The sequence below is a fragment of the Dipodomys spectabilis genome, unplaced genomic scaffold (assembly GCF_019054845.1).
Source record: "Dipodomys spectabilis isolate Male_0828 unplaced genomic scaffold, ASM1905484v1 ptg000071l, whole genome shotgun sequence".
In the NCBI taxonomy this organism is placed as follows: domain Eukaryota; kingdom Metazoa; phylum Chordata; class Mammalia; order Rodentia; family Heteromyidae; genus Dipodomys; species Dipodomys spectabilis.
In genome coordinates, this window is record NW_024870748.1 from 8,075,279 (window position 1) to 8,091,002 (window position 15,724).

General features: G+C 44.3%; 1 protein-coding gene across 2 annotated transcripts in view; it reads left to right on the forward strand.

Annotated features, from left to right (window-relative positions):
- Positions 1–14,026, forward strand: part of Arhgap36 (Rho GTPase activating protein 36) — a 30,864-nt gene extending 16,838 nt beyond the window's left edge. The window contains exons 2-12 of one of the 2 annotated variants that reach the window (XM_042682451.1): positions 6,964–7,122; positions 8,435–8,500; positions 9,043–9,281; positions 9,501–9,693; positions 9,892–9,947; positions 10,195–10,345; positions 10,830–10,978; positions 11,166–11,342; positions 11,544–11,641; positions 11,738–11,844; positions 13,869–14,026. In XM_042682451.1, coding sequence (XP_042538385.1) covers positions 6,964–7,122; positions 8,435–8,500; positions 9,043–9,281; positions 9,501–9,693; positions 9,892–9,947; positions 10,195–10,345; positions 10,830–10,978; positions 11,166–11,342; positions 11,544–11,641; positions 11,738–11,844; positions 13,869–14,026 — 1,553 coding nt within the window. Of the gene's footprint in view, positions 1–6,869; positions 7,123–8,434; positions 8,501–9,042; positions 9,282–9,500; positions 9,694–9,891; positions 9,948–10,194; positions 10,346–10,829; positions 10,979–11,165; positions 11,343–11,543; positions 11,642–11,737; positions 11,845–13,868 lie in introns of those variants that run through there. The other variant, XM_042682450.1, reaches the window with a different exon arrangement.
- The last annotated feature ends 1,698 nt before the right edge of the window (positions 14,027–15,724 follow it).

Here is a 15,724-nt window from a genome sequence, read left to right on the forward strand (position 1 = left end):
TTTCTGCTTATGTGGTGCTGAAGAATCGAACCCAGGGCCTCATGCATGCAAGGCAAACACTCTATCCCTACTTTTTTTTAAGAGCTGAGGACTGAATTCAGGGCCTTGCACTTGCCAGGCAAGTACTCTTCCACTGAGCTAAACCCCCAACCCTGAGTATCATTTCCAAGTAGTTTTTAGGGGGGGTAATTCTTCACTTTTTGGCACAGCACTATTGATTTTAGATAATTTTTTCATTCTACTTCTTCTTAATATATTCCTAACAATTATACCTAACAGGTGTTATAATTCTTATTTATAAGGTCCTGGATCTGAGGCATGTAGAAATAAACCTTCTTTCAAGTCATGTAGAAAATGGTTGTGAGAATTTACACTGAGATTCAACTCCCAGTTCTAATTTATATTGCAGGCTTTCTGGGATACCAGGCTGTTAAGCTAGGGAGGTGCCTTTCCCTTCTGTTAGTTCCTCTCTACCACTTTTCACAGTAGTAGTATACATACATACATACATACATACACACATACATATATACCCACATATATACATATACACACATATATATGAATATTATATACATACATATGAATATTATATACATATCTATCTTCTTTCTATCACTTCATTCCCATTCCCCAAGGAATTCCACAGAGTAGCATATATAATAATACCTCAAAAACAGTCCAGTTACTTCTTTAGAAAGGAAGATGCTAGTATTGACTTGAATCTTCCGAGGCAGGAGATACTAATGATGACTACAAAGAAATGCCATGATTTTATGAGAAGGGTTATGTTTGGCCCAAGGATGGATAGACTATTTGGACTTTGCCAGAAAACCATGTAGACATCCAGGTACAGAGAACAAAGAAAGGTTTATTGCCAGGAAAGGGGCCGGCAAGACCCCTTCTCACAAGGGAGATATGAGAAGAAGCACTGGCCATTGTCTGAGGTGACCTATATAGCCTAGGGGGTTTAGGAGGGGCTAGAAGGGGCTAAGAGGTAGAGACCCTGGTGTGGACATGTGGGCCAGGGGTTTCATCATGGCAGACTAGGATGTATGGCTGCTGTCCAAATAGTAGATAAGGTGTCCTGCAACTGCCCAGACCTGAAGGTCACTCTAAGGGGCTCTTGCTGCATTACATGGTGGTAGCTGCCCCAGAGAAGAGCCATCCCAAGGTAAAGGGGGTTGGAAGTTGATTGTTTATTGCCTTTGCTAAATGGGCCTAGTGTTGCTCAGGAAGGGAGCATGCTAAACTGTGGAGAGAGGTAGGAGTGTACTAAACTATGGGTAGGGAGCTCATTGGGCTCATGGGGATGGCATATCATGTTCCTGTATAACATTTTTTTGTTCAACTTTACTAAAGCAGAATCTCTCAAGATGCTTACTTTGTTGTTATCTATAAAAGGGAGGGTCAGGGGGAGGTAATCCCCATCCTACCTTCTTTCCAGGGGTTGTTGTAGGAATAAATTGGCATGATTCACTTATTCATGAATCACGAATAGCTGTTTTAATTATAAGTCCTTCTATTCTTTCTAATCCTGAGTTTAAAATCCCATGAGTCACCCAATGAACACTTACTGAACACCTACTGTGTGCTAGTCCACAGATAAAGGACATTAAGAAAGCTTTAGCGACAATGAAACGAACAATGCAAATTAGACATTTATTTTTTAAACTCCCCGTGATCGAAAATCTTGTTTTTCCCTCCTTCTTCCCCCACAATTTAATAGAAATAGCACCCAAAAGGGAAATTGGTGACACCTGTGACACTGCTGCTGTCAGTACTCTTATGGACCCTTTCATGTGCTGCAGATAACTGAATATTTACATCTTGTTGTATTTGATGTTATGTCACCTTGTTTACACTATGATCTGGGATGACTATCACACAAAGATTGCCTTTCACCACCCTGAGACCGAGTTTTTTTTTTTTTTTTTGGGTCCGGTTGTGGGGCCTGAACTCTGGGCCTGGGCTCTGTCCCTCAGCTCTTCAGCTCAAGGCTAGCACTCTACCACTTGAGCCACAGCGCCACTTCCAGCTTTTTTCTTTTTGCTTTTGTGGTGCTGAGGAATCGAACCCAGGGCCTGGAGCATGCAAGGCAAGCGCTCTACCACTGAGCCACCTTCCCAGCCCTCCGAGTTTTTTTTTGTTTTTTTTTTTTTTTTTAGTCAATAAAATTTGAAAAAGATATCCCATGGCCAATGGAATGACGATTGTACTTAATTTACAAAGATGTAAATTTGTGGTGGCTGACTGCCTTCGGATATGACCTCTCCTGGCTTTATGGAATTAAGCTTTGACTGTGTGTGCATTCTTTTGATTTCACTATGTGGCAATGCAGAATCTTGCAGATATTATGAACACAGGAAGATAAGGTAGTAGAAAATGCCTTGAGATGGAGAACTAGGTTTTTGTCTAGGCTTTGTTGTCAAATTGCTGTGTGGCCTTGGGAAAAGCATTGTACCTTTCTGAACTTCAGCTTTTCTATACTATACCTTGGAGATTTTGAACTGTGTGGTGGTTAAGAACCACTCTGATGTTCTTCGTAATTCGTGGGGCAGATTTTCTTTGAAGCCAGGGCTTCTCTCAAAATGTTTTAACAGTACCTCCTCCAGTTTATGAGCTTCTGCTGTGTGGCATGACGGGCTGACTCTAGTTATTGAAGAGTGCTGTCCCCCAATTTAATTATCTCGGGGCATCACCACTGCAAAGGATGAAATGAGTCATTTTGTTCACGGCATCTGCAGCCTTTGCTGAAATGGAGGTTATGGGATAACAACTTAAAGGCTAACTCATTAATGCTCAGAGATGAATGAGGTAATGTGTCAGCAGACCAAATTGGCGCCCAAATGTTTTCATCTAGCGCCCTGGATCTCTGTCCCACATTGTGATGTATTAACGGGGATGTCTTGATCCATTGTCACTGCCTATAGACATGAATCACGTGCACGCATACCCTCTAGGCTCCCATCCCCAAGCTACTATGAATTTCTTAAACTCCTAGGTACTCTCAGTATTTAGAAGCAAAATTCTGCAGAGGCCATAAAGTGGCTAATTCATAAGGATTCCAACCAAGGCATCAGTGTACTCCCTGCTTCCCCTCCCCCCCCCCACTGGTCTCTCTTTCTCTCTCAGGTGCTTACTACTGAGCCTTGCACCAATGCTAACTATTTATGAGGGCAGTGGAGGAAATTGTGACTCCAGATTGTGAATGTTGTGGATTTATGCCTAGCTGAGAGCATTTTTGTCCTCATAATTTGAAGTGGGTGACCTTTCTAATGTTAATTTGTTTCTCCGTCTGTGCCATGCATTCAGGAGGACATGAGGAATGGACTTGATGCCACCCAAGGGTGTTTCTTCCTTTTTGTATTACTTGAAACATGGTTTAGGTGTCCTTCTGACTGTGTTCAAATACTCCTGCTTGATATCCATGTGTTCTTTTTCTAGTAACAATGTTAAATAGAATGATTTGAAAGAGAAATTCATTTACTCATCTAAATAGTAACATATGAAATATTGAATTATGAAGTTAGCTTTTCTAAATTTCATAAAATGATTTAAAAATTACCCCAATGAAATTCAAGAGTGAACAACTGTCTATTGTTAATAGGTCACTAAATCTTCTTGCTTGCCTAATTTAATTAAAATTTTGTAGAAATTGAACAGAGTAGGTTGTTCCATACTTTTGACACAGATTCTGAATTTATGTAATCACTTTTTTGTGTGTGCCAGTCTTAGGGCTTGAACTCAGGATCTCCCACTTTCAATTAGCTTTTTGTTCAAGGTTGGCACTCTGCCACTTGAGCCACGGCTCCCCTTCCAGCTTTTTGCTGGCCAATTGAAGATCGAGTGTTTTACTCTCAGATTTCTTTTCTCAAGCTGGCATTGAACCAGGATCCTCAGATCTCAGCATCCTGAGTAACTAGGAATACATGCATCTGGCATCTGATAAAATTATGTTTAAAGCTAAAACGTTCTAATAACCCCAGGCCTTCTGCAAAGTACCTGCGGTATTAAGGTATTTATTAAAACCACTGCTACTTATTACATATGCATTATTCATTCACTTCTCACACAACAGAAGAAGTGTGTGCTATGCTATTTCTCTATTTTACAGAGTAGGCTGAGACTCAGAGAATTCAGCTGAGAAGTCATCAGGCTTGGCTTTGAACTCAGTGTTCACTGCAAAGAGTTGCCTGAAGAAATTCTTTGGCCAATGTGTTTTTAGATTGAAGTTGTGCTGGTTTGCTTTCTCATTCCTCCTGGAGGATATTTTACATGCGTGGGCACCTTCAGCCTAGTGCCACGGAATTCTGAGGAACATGGGAAGACACTGACCCAACAGAGATCTCATAGCCCTGCATGCCTTGTGCTGAGTCTTCTTTTGCATTGTTTATAAAGTTAGGACCAAAGACAAGTACACTTCTCAAATCTCTGCTTTTTCACCCATCTCCATGTTACGTATTTGTTTCTTGTCTAGGCACACTGATCTTGCCAGCTTTGCTTCTGTCTGTGTCCTCCTGGTGCTTTGACAGAGCCCAAGGCAAGCAAGGCAGTATCAGTTTTGCTGGCAAAACTGTAGCATATGACTGCTCTTAAGTTTAGCCCTGTGTCTGCAAGCAGAGAGGCAATGACAAACGGTTTATTCTAAGGCCTTTGATTTCCTTCAGAATTGTAAGCATCTAGGCTGACTCATCTCTCAAAAGCTTCTCTCTTTTTCTCTTCTTTATGGGCTAGTGTTGCTTTGAGCCTTTATTGTTTGTTTATACTTTATTGGGGGGCGGCTGATTCTCAGCTCTCCTCTTTGGGCAACTAGATCTGGTAAGCAAGAAAATATATAGCTGACATTCCAAGATAGGTACAAATTGTCTGGGTTGTAGCAAAGGGAAAGGGACAGTGATATTAGAAAAATTAAGCATCTACCACATTTCTGTCAAAACCACATTATCTGATCTTTGAAATTTAAGCCCCTCTCCAACTAAATCACAGAACGTAAGTGCAAAATTCCATGTGGAAAGAAAGTTCAGAAAAGTGGTACATGGTTATTTCCTCTTTTGACAAAAGGTTTGTTTCTCTGTGTCCCAAATTATCTTTTCTGTCAGAAACCAGCACACACACACATTTATCCAAACCAGAAGCTTGAAAGCTACCCTAAATTCTTTCTTTTTCATTACAATTATTTTCCCCTACTTTCTATCATTTCTATTCAGTGACGTGACTTGTATCAGTATGCCTTGCCTCTTGGCTGATCTACCTGCTTCAGGCTTTCTGTCCAAACTAGATTTTCATGACTGATTTTTCCAAGGCACAACTCTGTCACTCCCTGCCTGAAATCCTACATTAGCTCTGTGTTGTCTTCAGAAGGTCCAACTCTTTCACGTGGCTTATTGGACCATTCATGATTTCATCTCTGCCCATTCATATTTTTATCTCCTCCAATTCATTTATATTGCTTCAAGAGGATGGCAACCTCTCTTCCTTTTCTTTCTCTCTGCACAAGCTGCCCCTTCTCTCCCTCCTCCTCTCCCTTCCTCCTTCTCTCTCTCTCTCTCTCTCTCTCATCTGTCTCTCCTCTCTGTCTCCAGGCAGACTTAAATGTTTCTCTTTTCTGCTCTTACAGTACTTTGTTTATATCTAGGCCTACTGACTTATCACAGGCTTTGGTAAATTGTTACTAACTTGTGTATCTCCTTTACTACCCTGTAAAAAAAATCTATCAATACAGAACCCCCCTTTAAATTAGTGGCTGAAAGAACAAATGGGGAACAGAAAATGTGCAGGAAAGGATGCTATGTAGAGTGTGGGGGGGATCCCTCACTGGGCAACCTGTGATGACCATGGAAAAGACCAGATAAAACTGCCTTGCCATTACAGTGAAACAGACTTCCCTTTGCTCGCTAATTCTCACTAGAAATGGTCTAGAGATGATATCTGTTTGTTTTGGTACAAGTTGATTGTTTTATGAAATCTAATTCAATGAGGTTGCAATGCTTTTTGATAAAGCAAAAGCAAAAAGCAAATAACATACTACCACTTAATACAGAGGTTGTTAGCATTTGCATGGATTTCCCCTCAATCTTTTATTTATATATGTACGCTTTCTTCACATAGTTGTAATTACAATTCAATTCCATTTTGTATGTCTTGTCAAAAAGTGCTTTGTAAACATTATTAGTGACTGTATAATTTTCCATACTATGTGCATTACCTAATTTATGTAATTAACTTCATTGCTAGGCTAGCTTTTTCCCCCTTTACTTTTTACTGTTATGGTTCATGTGATTTTTTTTTTCTGTCTGTAGGAAGATTTCATTAGGATAGATTCCTAGAAGGGGAATTACTGGGTCAGAGGACTTGTGGAGGACTTGTCTGTAGACCCGTATGTGCAGTTTGTGTTTGGGAAGACTTACATAAATTTACAAAAAAAAATCCTCCACAAAACAAAAACAAAAACAAATCCCCCAAACAAACAACTGAAACCTTCTTTTTTACTTAACCCAGATCATGTTGAATATCATCATGGAAAAAAAAAAACCAACAGACACAAATCTCAACCAGTGTTCTAATTAATGAGTAGAAAATAGTGTTTTATTCTTGTCTGAAAGTGTTTTTTTTTTAAAATTGGAAGGTTTGTTTTTCTTTTATCTTTTTCCCCCTTTTTTCATAATTAGGTTTCCTCTTTTCTGGACTATCTGTTCAGAGCTGATTTTTTTAAGTTGAATTTTTTTTTTAAAGAAGCTACCAGAGGCAGCTCTGCTTGAGGGTGAAGCCACCTCCCAGTTTTCCCTCCCCTTCTACCCCCCATAGTTCCCTCCACCAGGTCCAGTGACAATTGGATGATGCAGCCCTGATAATCATGCGGCTCCAGAATGGGTGGCTGCATTCCTTTTCTGAAGGAAGCAAGGACATGGTGTCCCAGAATCATGCCCCCTTTACTGTTGTTGTCTGCCTTAATTTTTTTAGTGAGTGTGCTGGGAGGAGCCCCAAGGCACAACTCGGACTGCCGGACAAAGATGGTATCAATACACAGCCTCTCTGAGCTGGAGCGTCTGAAGCTGGAAGAGGCTGCTTACCACGAACTCGTGGCCAGACATTTCCTCTCTGAATTCAAACCGGACAGAGGTGAGCTATACCCCGGAGTGTGGCGTCCTCGCCTTCGGGCGAGTAGACCCCCCGGGAGGGACGGGACAGGTTAGGGGATCCAGGAAAGGGTAAAAGGGGCTCATGCCCCGACTCAGACCTAGTCCGATCTCCAGGCGCTTGGGGGGAACCGAGAAAGCGAGAGTTGAAGGCTGTTGAATTGCAAGAGAGGAAAAAAAAATTAGTTCCCCTCGGTCGAAGTCTGAAGGGTTAAGGGGGGCATTAAGACCGGCAAATGTCAGGGACAGACAAGTGGACAGCGGACGGGTGGAGAGATAGGCGCACCAGGTGCCGTGTGAGAATCGGGACGAGCGCGACGGAGACGCACAGGGACACTCTTGAGAGAGGACTGGGACCGACAGAGATTGATGACACAGAGAGAGAGCGAGAGCGAGAGAGAGAGCGAGCGAGCGAGAGAGAGATAGAGAAGGTGAGAGAGATGCGCGCCAAGCCAGCAAAGAGCGGGAGGGCGGTGCGGGCACGGGGTTTGGCGGCGGGAGGTGCGCAGTGAGCGCTACCTACTTCGACTGGCTGCGGCGAACCCGGGGGGACGCGGCTCCGAGTTCGAGCGCATCAAGGGATCTCAGGGGTATGCGGGTCGATTTGGCTGCAGAGTCGAGGGGAGGTGGGAGTGGGTTCGCGCGGACTGAGGGGAGCCCCCAGTAGGACTGGAAAGTGCAGAGTGGGGGGCTGGGGGCTGCAGGTTTGCTAGGTGCGCACCACTGGCGCAGCCTAAAGTGAGTGAAGCAAAGGGTGCGGAGACCCCGCCGGGCAGCCACGGTGGCTGCGGGATTTGGAGTGAGGGGCGTGGGGAGGGGGCGGAGAGTCAGGTGTCGCCGCTGTTCCCACCGCAGCGTGAGGAGCCGACGGCAACCAGAGCGTGAGCGCGCGCCCGCAATAACTTGGCGACCCTTACCCACGGTGGCGCTGCAGGCAGAGCCCCTCCCCTCGCCTGTTGCATGATTCGGACGCCTCAGAGCCCCTGAAATTGTTTTAAGTGTTGGGTTGAGACTACTGGTGCGTAGAGAGATGCGCTCCCAGTGCCTTAGACTGGTTTGGTTCAATTCTTGGTATCTTACATATGTTCTATAGATAGGATCGGCTCTGTAGTCAGACGGGGAAACTGAGTCTGGGAGAGAAAATGCATTTCCCCCTTCGCTCCAAGGGGTGAACGCGGAGCCCCCCCCCCTCCACCTTCTCGCCCACGCTGCAGATTAATGCATGACGATGTTTTCATCACTTATCAAGGGTTATTGGTGTGCGAGTGTGCGTGTCTTTTCTTTCTGCTTTGTAGCTGAGCCCACAGACCGTCCAAAAACCTTGGAGAAGTTGCTTCTGATTTTGAGAGGACAAGAAAGGGGTAAGGGGCTGTTTTGCTGGATTTTTTTTTTAAGGAAAGGACTAGAATGCTGACACCCCCCCTTCCTCCCCCCCCCCCCATTGCGTAGGATGCTCCTGGTTAGTGGAGATTGGGCGGTGCCCAATGCCCCTGAAGTCACTCCCCTCTCTCCCAGAAACCCCTCAGGGGGTGTTAGCAGGAAGTGGCGCAGTTAGCTAAAAGCGCAGTGGGGGCGGTCCTCTCAGACGTGCCTGAGCCTTCCTGGGGGACCCATCCCAGACAGATAGGAGTGAAGACATCTCTCTCATCGCTTCTGGCAGAACTTAAGGCAGGGGATCTTGAGCCCCGTCGGGGTAGTGGAGTAGAGCTGAATCCTTTGCCTAATCACTGCAGAGGGTCTTTGGGACTTGCTCCCCATAGGAGGGGCGCTGTGGGTCTGGAGGGGTGACGTGACTGCGGGTGGCTGTTTAGAGGGAGTGCGATAGCCCCTCCAATTTCTTTCTGATTCTAGCGCCGCGGGGTTTTGACGGTTCTCTTTTCTTTCTCTGGGTTCTCATCGGTAGCTCTGAAAACCTTTGGCATTCGCCTGGAAGAGGTGCTGGTGAATGAGCTTACCCGCCGCAAGCTGCTGGAATTGACAGCCATGGCGCAGAATGAAGAGACCACCAGCGCGCCTGCAGGCCCTCGTCGTCGTCGTCGGGGAAACGTGATGCAAAGATTATTTGGACGCATCAGGCGCTTCTTCCGTCGCAGACGGAATACGCCCACCTTGCCCCCGGAGTTCACCCGCCGTGGGCGTCGAGTGAGTTAAAACCTTCTAGGGGTCAGTGAGGGATTGTTTCTGAAGATGTGCAATAATGTCAGGCGACAGGGAGGGTGTCGGCATGTGTCCTCATGGGGCGGGGGAGGGGAGGGGACCAAGACATGTTGGAATGGTGGGCTTCTTAGTGTCATCTTATGCTCATTAGATTCCAAGGGCCCTTCCTCTCCTCTGTGTAAAACCCTTTGGGCTTCTCCACAGGGTGCGGTATGTTTGGAGAGCCTGGCTGAGCTGGAGGATGGGGCCTTGCTGCTGCAGACCCTGCAGCTCTCCAAGGCTTCATTTCCCATTGGCCAGCGACTTCTGGCATGCAAAGAGAAGATGGGCCTCAATCCTATTGCGAAGCAAATCCCACAGGTGGTTGAGGCTTGCTGCAAATTCATTGAGGAACATGGTAAGGGAGCCACAACTGGTTAAATTAAAGGGAAAGGAGAGGATGTTGCAAGATAAGAGAAAGGTGGTAGAGATGAAAGGTTTGGTTAACAGTCCTCGGATACCAATGGAGTTAGGGATGCATCTCCTTATGGGTACAGGGAAATGCCCTAGGAAAATGCCTCAGAAATGCATAGGATCCTCTGGTTTTTTCTTTCAGGTTCAAAGACATTAGGGATTTTCACTGCTGAACATTCCTTGCAGCGAGTGCTGGAGGTAAACTGACTATCTGTACATGTTCCTTGAGTAACCAAAAAACAGACAGAGGTGGGTCCTTCCTTGTAAACCTGAAGGTAATGTTATGAGCGGTGTGTATAGGGGAAGCAAGGTCTTCTTTTAAGCTCCCCAGACACACCATCTTGCCAGCTACCTCTACTCAAGCCTAGGCCTTATTGAAGGAATGCCAAAATGGATTTCATGGTGGGAAGGGCAAACAGCTCACATATTCTCTTCTTTCTTTTAGCTCCGTGAGGAATTTGAACAAGGTATGGACATAGTGCTGGATGACAATCAAAATGTACATGATGTGGCTGCCCTGTTGAAGGGTTTTTTATGTGACATGAAGGACTCCTTGCTGCCAGATGATCTGCACATGTCTTTTCTTCTGACAGCAAGTGAGTCTTCTGCACAATCTTCTTGCACATTGAGAGGAACTGGCATAGATATCTAGAGGGTCTATTGATAGATCAGGTTGCAAGATCTAAGATACCCCCAGTAAAAACACAGACAGTCCAACCCCCCCAAAAAGAAAAATGGTAAAGATAAAACATCTCTCCAGTTGAAAATAATCATTTTTATCATTTCATAATTACCATAAAAGTTTTAATAAAACATTCTCTAGATTACTTTTGATATTCCTTGATATTCCTTTAATTTTATGGATTAGAAATTCCAGCTTCAGTTATGTACACTTCGGATAGTGGTGGAGGTGGGGGTTCTTCTTGCTTCCAAGTCTCCTAAAGTCAAATGTTCTAGAAGCAAGCAAAGATAAATTGCTTAGGTACCTTTTCCATAGCTAATAAGAGTTTTGAAGCAGGAACTTGTTTCCTTAACATGAAACCACTACCCCTCTGAGCCATCCTTATTTTCCGTCTCTAGCTCTGAAACCAGAGGATCAGCTTTCTGCCTTGCAGCTGTTGGTTTACTTGATGCCACCTTGCAACAGTGACACTCTGGAGTGTCTGCTGAAGGCCTTGCATAAAATCACTGAAAACTGCGAGGATTCCATTGGCCTTGATGGAAGCTTGGTAAAAAAAAAAAATACATGGGAAATAGTAGTAAAAACTTCAGTAGGGGACCTGTGAGGGAGAATATAAGCCAGTATATGGGATGGGTAGGATAAAGAAAAATGCAGGAGAAGTAAAAGACACACATCTGTTGTACAACTTTCAATATTATCTCAAGGTTGATTACTTTCTGTCTTCTTTTATCTAGGTTCCAGGCAACCGCATGACTTCTAACAACTTGGCCTTGGTGTTTGGATCTGCTCTTCTGAAGAAGGGCAAGTTTGGCAAGAGAGAAGCCAGGAAAACAAAGCTGGGAATTGACCACTATGTTGCTTCTGTCAATGTGGTCCGTGCCATGATTGATAACTGGGATGTCTTGTTCCAGGCAAGTGGGACTTTTGGGTACATTTGTTTTACACTCTTCTTTTGTTCATAAGGTAAGGGAGAGTTGCACGAAGGTAACCTGAACAAGTAGCTTCTAATTTCCCCACTTCAGAAATTCTTCTTTGATTAGCAGTCACGTAACACAGATGAGTATAAATGAAAGGGCTCTGTGAAATAAAAAAAATGTTAATTTTACCCTCAGGTGCCACCTCATATTCAAAAGCAGGTTGAGAAGCGCATGGGGAAGTCCAGTCCTGAAGCCCTGGACTTTATCAGACGCAGGAATTTGAGGAAGATCCAGTGCGTAATTTTCTATTTATTTATGCATAGTCCAAAGTACATGTTAATAATTCTAGGTATGAACTGATGTACCTTTTCAAACACTTTCCTATTCAGGAGTGCACGCATAAAGATGGAAGAGGATGCTTTGGTTTCTGATCCAGTGGAAAACTCTGCTGAAGCTGAGGCTGCTATTCTTGCCCAAAGCATGCCTTTTGATGAAGGTAAGTTCCCTACTGAGAGTCAGGCCCTTGCTGAAAGTCATATCTTTCCAGAGGATCAGGTCTTTGCTGAAGATGAGCCCCTTGAAGAAGATAAGTCCTCTGAGAGAGAGAGAGAGATAGCCAATGAAGAACTGGTATTTGAACATCTCAGTAAAGGAAGTCGTGTGGGAAACTTCAAGGTTATGAGTTCCTTAAATAACCTTGATATTCAAGGTCCACATTCTGAGGGCATATCAGAGCTTGATGACTATGATGTTAATGATAACCCCCTGAATTTTGACAATCTTCCTTCCCTTGAGAATATTCCAGAACCTGATTATGTAATTGCAGATCTCATTTGACAGCCCAGAATTTGACTCAATGTCTTATTTTTATATGGTTTCAGGCCCTGAAGAAGCACCAGATTCACCGGAAGCTGTGAATGCTGGAGAAAACCTGAACCCTGACTTCGAGGATGAACCGGATTTTGAAGATTACCAAAATTTTGACCTGGCAGAAGTTCCCTATCTTGATGTTGTCCCTAACAACGAAGATGCTTCGGATGCTGATGAAATACCAGGTAATGAAGAAGCCCCCAGTATTAATGAAATTCCAGACAATATAAATGCCTCTGATAATGATGAACCCCAGGATTCTGAAGAAAATCCCAGTATTGATGAGATCCTAGCTGCTGGTGAGGTCCCAAATCATGAAGAGATTCCAGTGCCTGAACCATCTCCAGAGGTCAATGGAGTTTTAGACTCTGAAGATGACCTTGATTTTGAAGCAGTCCCAGCTCTTCATGTGGTCCCAAGTCCTGAAGAAGCCCCACCAGGACATGCAATCCCAAATCATGAAGAATCCCCAGAGATAAATGGACTCTCACACTCTGAGGATGATCCCAGTCTTGATGAGTTGCCAGTTTTTGCTGGCATTCCAAATGGTGAAGAAACTTCAGATGCTGAAGAAATCCCAAATCATGAAGAATCTCCAGAAGTCTTTGGAAGTGTGGCCTCTGAAGAAGACCCCAACCCTGAAGAGGTCCCAGCTCTTCATGTGATCACAAGTCCCGAAGCACTATCTGATTTTGATGAAATTACAGGTCAGGAAGAGCCATCAGAGGTGGGTGAATCCCAAAACAATGAAGAATCCTTTGATGAGGAAGAAATACCAGAACATGAAGAAGATTCTGCTTCTGATGTCACTGACAACGAAGCCTCTGAAGAAAGTTTAAATCCTGAGAAAGATGCAGTTCTCAGTGTGGTGACTGATTCTGAGAATTCTCCAATTCACAATGAACTTCCAGAATCTCACAAATACCAAGCTGATGCTTACGAAGAAGATGAAGTTGGCACGGTGGCTCCAGAGACTGAAGAGGTCTCCATTCTCAGTACAATTCCAGACCCTGTGCAAGAGCTGGCTGTCCATCTTGAAGAAGTCCTGAATGTGGCAGAAGTTCCAGTGCCTGATGATCTTGATCCTAAGCAAGTTCAGAATCAAAAGGCATCCGGGCCCCAGAAAGAAGATGCAGATATTGCACGTCCTGAAGACATCACTCTCCTTCAGAACAAATCTCAGGCTGACCACATTATAAAGTACAAGTCCTCCTCAAAGTCATTGAAGGGTGATATCTGTTTTCTCCCCTCCATGAAGTGTTGTAAGCTTCCTGCTCCAACTTTGTTACTCATTTTCTTGGTAAAAATAGTTAGGGTACTTGTGGGGTGGTGGTGGTTGTTAGGAGGTCATCATATTCCCCATATTCTGGGTGGTGTTGTCCATTTTCTTTGAGCATGGGGTGCTACCTCACTCTTTCTGTTCCCTAACCCAGTTCTTTCTCTACCTGCTACAGTGGGCCTAGATTTAAAGATCTGTGTCCTTATTGTTGGGCTGCTATTTTCTTATATAGCAAATGGAGATAATCATTCTTTTCCTACTTTTTTGTCTCATACTGTATTTGAAACTCAAATCTAAGTCTTAGTGCCTTGGTGCTATGCGAAGTGTGACATGTAGAAACATAAGAAGTTAACATTATTACTATTTTCCAGGTTCCTCTGAGGAGCCAGCTGTGCCTCCCGGCACTGCCCGTTCCCATGACGATGAGGAAGGAGCGGGTAACCCTCCCATTCCGGAGCAAGACCGCCCATTGCTCCGTGTGCCCCGGGAGAAGGAGGCCAAAACTGGCATCGGCTACTTCTTTCCTTAGATGTTTTTCCTCTATAAGGTGCCGGACAGGGGAAAAGGGTGGGGGTAGACCTGGGATGTCACAGGAAACATTAAGGAGAACCCTGAGGATAAAGATCTGTGGGAAAGAAGGAGTTCCACCTGATGGCTCGGGTCAGGATGAGAATTCCAAATACACTGCCAGCCCCTTCACTGGGAATGCTTGGTCTCTTCAGCTGGTAAAAGCAGAGATGTTTCTGTGTCATGCCCAGGCTCCCTGGTGCTACCTTGCCTTCTCTTTTACCCCTGATCCTGGCTTTCCCTAACAACAGCCCTTCCTTTAATTGATGTTCCATTTGTGGTAAACACCCGTCCCAGAGAAGCTCACAAATCTCGAGGTGCTTTCCCTCCCCCAAAGGGGATTGCATGTTTTTCCTCACTTTCCTACCCTCCTTCAAGAGCTCAACTGGAAAGGCCCTCAAGAGGCATGCTAGAATGTTAGGTCAGCCTACTGACTGCTGACAAACAATTAATGCTAAACCATGTCACACCAACTCATAGCCGTGTCCCCGCAGCAACTCTGCCACCTCAGGATTTTTTTTTTCCCCCTTTTCCAAATTATTTAGACCGAGGGCTCGTCCAACAGCCACTCCCAAAATTCTGCGCAGTTTTGCTCAGGTCACACCAACTGGGAAACCTCAAGTGTAAGCCTGACTATCCTTTCTGGGATCAAAAGTTAGAGGACAAATTAGACTTTAGTACCTGGATCTGTTTTAAAGACAGCTGGAGTTCACACCTGGTTGTCAGCAAAACAGCTAGTTAGGTACAAACACATAGTTCCAAGTAGATAAATCATCTGATTACAAATGTTCTTATCTATCGTCTCTGTAGTTCCTCTATGCAGGGCGGTACAAATTTGCTTGACATGCTCTGGTAACACACAGATATGGGTTATGTATGACATCCAAATTATAGCTGATATTGATGGGTAACAACTGCTAAGGTACATAGAATGAAGAATGTACTGTATTGAGGGATAGAAATTGATCATACAATGGGTAACAACCGAAGAGCTCGAAGATTTGTGATAGTTAAAACTTCTCTGGCATTTAATCATTAATAAACATCTGTATCGTGATAGCAGCATACTCATGGCTTACTGTGTATTATTTTCCCCTTTTATACTTTGGAGGTGAGCTGGGAAGCTCTGACTGGAGATCTAAAGGGAAATGGGAGAAGGGAATTTAATAAGAGGGTTGGGAGAGATGGAATAAAGGGGAGAGGGTGACATAGTGTAAAGGGATTGGTGACATGGGATAAAGGGGGAGAGAGTAACATGGATAAAAGGGAGGAGTGACATAAAGAAAGGGTTATGTGGAATAAAGAGGGGGACACCATGGGATAAAGAAGAGGGGTGATATGGGATAAAGAAGGAGGATGCCATGGAATAAAGAAGAATGATGGCATGGGATGAAGAGGAAAGGGTGGTATAAAAGAGAGGGGGAGACATGGGATACAGAGGAAAAGGTGACATAGCATAAAAGAGGGAGTGAAAAGATATAAAAGGAGGATCATGTGGAATAAAGAAGGGGAATAAAGAGGAAGGGTAACATTAACATAGGATAAAGGGAAAGGGTGACATGAGATAAAAGAAGGGCTGTGGGGAATAAACAAGACAGGTGACATGGGATTGAAGAGAAGGTCATGTGGAATAAAGGGGGTGATATGACATAAAGGGTAG